General features: G+C 43.5%; 1 protein-coding gene across 1 annotated transcript; it reads left to right on the top strand.

The window, feature by feature from the left end:
* Positions 1-2,091: 2,091 nt before the first annotated feature.
* LOC306754198 (bone morphogenetic protein 2-B) lies at positions 2,092-4,401 on the top strand (the record flags this gene model as incomplete). Its single annotated transcript, XM_079238122.1, has 5 exons — positions 2,092-2,383; positions 2,556-2,695; positions 2,930-3,046; positions 3,214-3,403; positions 3,986-4,401. The coding sequence occupies 5 exons, from the start codon at positions 2,092-2,094 to the stop codon at positions 4,399-4,401; spliced, it is 1,155 nt and encodes a 384-aa protein (XP_079094248.1).
* Positions 4,402-5,069: the final 668 nt, after the last annotated feature.

Genomic DNA, 5,069 nt, shown 5'->3' with positions numbered 1-5,069 from the left:
GGGGTTTATGACTTTTTTTGGACATGTCACAATAGGAAAAACACTATAGGTGTAATAATAAAATCAGTGACGGATTAGCGTCAGGGTCCTCGTATTGTGCATGCTGGCTCGCTGCCACACTGTCACAGTGGGGTGGATTTAAAGTATGATAATGAACTTTTATGAGATGATTGGGTAAATATGATATATATGATAAGGTAGTGAAATAAGTACGGGAGTTTACAGTGAGACTTCCTGCATTTTGACTTAAAAAGAGAAGGTGGGAAGGCTAATGGCATGAAGCGTAGTTCTGTTGCTTCTAACTGGGAATGCTTTGCTATAGTCACACCAGAGCATGTAGCCTACTGTGTAGTAAATTAATCTCCACAGGACTCATATCTTTATTATCTAAATAGCCTATAGTGGCAGTCTCTGCTAATCCAAAAATGAGCAAAGAGTTAGATCCACGTTAGCCCACGTGACACAGCGGAGGAAATAGCTAGCGGTTAGCACCCTGAGACGGCACCCACCTGTAACTCATACAGGGCACACATTCAGCCAGAACCACAGTGCACCATCCTTAGCTGTGAGGTGAAGCTCTGCACAGATCTACGTCAGAGGGCTTCCCTTTAAGTCTATCTACAATCAGCACATGGTCAGTGTAAACATTTGAGGACACCCCACACCCACCAGCTGCCTTACGTACGTTCACATGCAGACGTCACGCACAAAACCTACATTGGACATACATGTACAGAGGAGCACCGTCGCATGCACCACAGGAAGATGTGCTGTGCTCCTCTCAAACTTCACTTTGAGTAATGGCCTCCTCAGCATCTCATTTTCTTTAGTTTAAGAGGCACACCACCCTCAAAGACACTGCTTTTCTTCCTGATATATGACCTTAAATGTGTCATTGACATTTAAGTAACCCCCCCCCCCCCCCCGCCCCCAGATAACAAAGTTGAAAGTGTTACTTTTAACAATACATATATAAAGCATGGAAAGCACACCAAAAAAAATGCTGTGTAAACACAATGTTTACAGTGTTTTATAGCTATAATCTATCCTGTGTCTTATCTGAAGGTGAGAAATCAGAAAAGGGCCAATTATCCATGGGGCCTTAGACGTGAGTAATGGCCCCTAAATGGGGATCATCATTCCTGTGTAATCACATTGAATTTAATCAACAATGAGGGGGCGGGGTGGCATTGATCAGCATCATGATCTTGGGAATCTGATCCCTTTTGTTCCACCTGATTGATTGGTGATCATCTCAGATTCATCCTAAACAGAGGAATACACACGTCATGCTGATTTCCGTGTCAACTGTGAGTCACTGTACAAGCAGTAGGTGGGGAGGGTGGGGGGCACACGATGACCCGCGGCGTTTTTGTGGAAATGTGCGCATTAACAAGCGGCTTTTGAAAACGCGCTTCATTTGCGTCACGGCTCCTCTGTTCGTTTGCTCTCTTGCAACTGGCCTCACACTGATAACAGAGCACCGGGCCGAGAGACACGTGACGCGGAGCGGCGGCGACAAAACATCATGATGGGATAACTTTGTTTGATCGGCCCGCTAATTGGTCCCTATACTGCAAAACAACCGTAATGCAGCAGATCCATCATGTAAAGTCATATGTAATGTATTCAAACATATTAATAGCAGCATTTGTGTATTCAACATGTGCTTTTGTTTTTATAAACTGCGTGTATCCTTTTTCATCTATCCAATACTCCATCCATATTAAGTGTTATGAAGTCAAACGGGTTATATCTCTTTTGGCTATTAGAGGGATTCATCAGTCTCTGCTTCCTAATAAAACTCGGTTAATTAAACGTGTCAAACAAAACAAATGGCCTTTGACCTATCGCAGCCTGGACATACAAATTAAGGGGAATTAGTCCTTTATTTGTTTATTTATTATCTTTTACAGCCGACTCTCGGGTCATTTTCACCTTTCCTTTGTGTCGTCTTCCCACCATCATCAATCACGGCCCAATCATCTCCTGGTGTTAGCCTACACAGGGACGGGCTGCCATCAAAGGCAGCGGGCTGTTCTTATCACCCGCCGTCCTTCAGGTGTCGAGCTCAGTCCGCTCTCACTAGAAATGTCACCAGGAGCTCTGCGCCTCTGGCTCGTGCTCGCTCTCCGGCTGAGATGCGTCGCTGTCCCGCTGGACAAGGAGAGAGCAGGGCGCCAGGAGGGATCCAACCTGGCGAGCGAGAAGGGGGACGCGTTGTTGCACCTGAAGGATTTACCTCGAGGAGCGCCGGCTCCTCACAAGAAGGCGCCGCAGTTCATGCTGGATCTTTTTAACGCGGTGACCGTCTCCGACGGGAGCCCGAAGAGCCAGAAGGAGATTCTGGAAGGAAACATAGTGCGGAGTTTCGAGGATAAAGGTGAGTAAAACAAAGTCATGTGCGCATGAAATACTCGAAATACTACTTTTAGTCACCATTTGTTTTGGTGAGAGAGAGAGAGAAATTAAGCCATGCAGCATTACAAGTTATTCATTAGAGTGCGTAATTCTTATCCCAATTTAAGACGTTACAAAATTACGTCCCCCTGCAGGTCATGCTGGAGAGAGGTTTCACTACTTCAATCTATCATCTTTCGGCAGAGAGGAGAGAATGATCAAAGCGGAGTTCCGTTGGTTTCGAAGGAAACAGAAGTTTTTCCTCGGAAAGTCCTATGGGCCTCATTTCTACAAGGTGAAACGTCTTTTGGATGACACTTGTTTCTGTTCTAGTGTAGATATTTGACTTTCGAATATTGTACAGATACTTGGATTATTATGAGCAGTATTTTGAAGAGTGATCCACAACTCTGTCATCTTGCCTGGAGACATTTAGTTGATGTTGGCCTTTAACTGCTTGAGGTTTGGACGTGCTTCCTCCTTTTTATGGACACAGTTTAGTAAACTAGCAGCGTTGTGTTGTATACAGGTGGATCTGTATGAGGTGCTGGACAGCCGAGTGAAGCCATGGAGAGGAAACCTCATCACCTCCAGACTGGTGCCCCTTTACACACAAGGATGGGAAGTCTTCAATGTCACTCAAACAGTAAGACCCGCCTCATTGTTCAAAGAATTGTTGGTATTTTCTGGTCGTTACTTTGAATTTTTTTGCATAAATGTATTTATATCTGTGTATATGTAGAGATTAAGATTGAGACGTTTATTAAGTATTTCTGATGTGTTTAAGCCGTGCAATCTTATTTTGGATGTCAGGTGTCAAAGTGGATCCGCAACAGCCAGGAGAATAATGGCATCCTCGTGGTGACCACACTTTCCTCTGGAAACTGGATGGAATCAGTGGTGTCCTCATCGAGGAGGAACGGAGAGCTGACTGACACAAATGCCTTCCTGGTCATATTCTCAGACGACGGAAGGACAGGAGCTTCAAACCAGTCATACCTGGGTAAGGTGATAGTCATCATGGATGGAAACCCAAATGTTACACTTTAAACTAATAAAAGAAGAAGATATTAAATGAATATGCATCTGAATAAAATGTACGATGAACCGTCAATTTTTGAAGTAACCGATGAAATTCTTAAAACCCAGGCCATGATCATGTCATGTTATTTCATCGTTCAGTTTCATAATGGCATTTTTCTCAATAACACATTGTATCTAAAATGTTATTGCGTAATGTCACTTTACATGCCAACAACTAAAAGGTTGTTAACTCCTGTGTGTGCAATAACGATGCTAAAGTAGTTCTGAATCCACCAACTGCTGCTTATCTCAGTACACAAAAACTGTAACTAAACCTCAATAGCTTGTAACCTTATGTGCACCATTGTAGTGTGTTATAAACCATATATTAAGTGTGTATACTGCATATACACGCTAAATTGGGGAACTTGAAGTAAAGTGTTCACTTATTTTAAAAGTTGACATTTTTTAATTCAGGAATTTCATCCATCTGTGCTATAAACATCCCAGATGCCAAAAAATGAAATACCTTTTTCATACATGTTGCTATCTCTTGCCACAGGACAAGCCCACCCTGCCGCGGCAGCGTCTGAGTTCCACGACCACCGCAGCCGGAGACGGCGTGCGTCTCCAGGTTTTCTGCCCTACGGCCGCTCCCAGTCCTGCCAGCGGGTTCCCCTCTTCGTCGACTTTGAGGAGATCGGCTGGTCGGGCTGGATCATCTCCCCGCGGGGATACAACGCCTACCACTGCAAAGGCTCCTGCCCGTTCCCACTTGGGGGGAACCTCCGAGCGACAAACCACGCCACGGTGCGCTCCATCATACACGCACTCAAGCTCTCCAGTGATGAAGTGGGAGCCCCCTGCTGCGTCCCCGACAGACTCCAGTCCATCAGCTTGTTATATTTTGACGACGAGGAGAATGTGGTTCTGAAGCAGTATGATGATATGGTAGCACTAAGCTGCGGCTGCCATTGACTGGCTGTGCATCTCCTGCACTCTTTAACACTGGGACAATTAGGGATGGGGAGATGATGGTCTGCTTGAGTTGCTTAAAACACTGTATTTTCGTGCACATGTTAATTCTTGTATTATTATTTTGAGATTGAAAAAACTATTCCTTAGCTAGTAATCGGTGATCCTTTGAATAGATTTACAATAAAGTAAAAGTATGCTGTTTGTAAGGATCTTACTTTGAGATTATATGAGAGAGCAGAGAGCTGCAAAAATGTGTTTTATGGAGAATAAGCCCTTGGAAGTGATTTAAAGAACTCACAATTTTAGTTTTCTTTTTTTCTGTTAACTAGTCAGTAACAGTTTATAGTCAAGTTGTATGCTTATTCAATATAAACGTGAAATAAACTATAAAAAAATATTCAATTAAATTAATAATTTGTTGTTTATTGTTGTCCCATGTAAAGTCTATCTAATCATGTGACGAGACAGCGTGTGTGTGCGTGTGCGTGTGTGAGTTCGTATTCATAGTGGTGCAGATTAGTAAATTAAAGCAACGGTTCACTCCTGTGGTTCGAGTAACTGACCAACAGATGGCGGAATTGAGGATTAGTTGAAGACTACAAACTTGCTCCATTACTGTAGTTCCGCAGTATCTGGATCAGGTTGTGATATATTTTATAAAACAGACT

The sequence above is a fragment of the Taurulus bubalis genome (genome assembly GCF_910589615.1).
Source record: "Taurulus bubalis genome assembly, chromosome: 2".
Lineage (NCBI taxonomy): Eukaryota > Metazoa > Chordata > Actinopteri > Perciformes > Cottidae > Taurulus > Taurulus bubalis.
The sequence above is the reverse complement of the archived record's forward strand: the minus strand, read 5'-3'. Positions and strand labels throughout refer to the sequence as shown.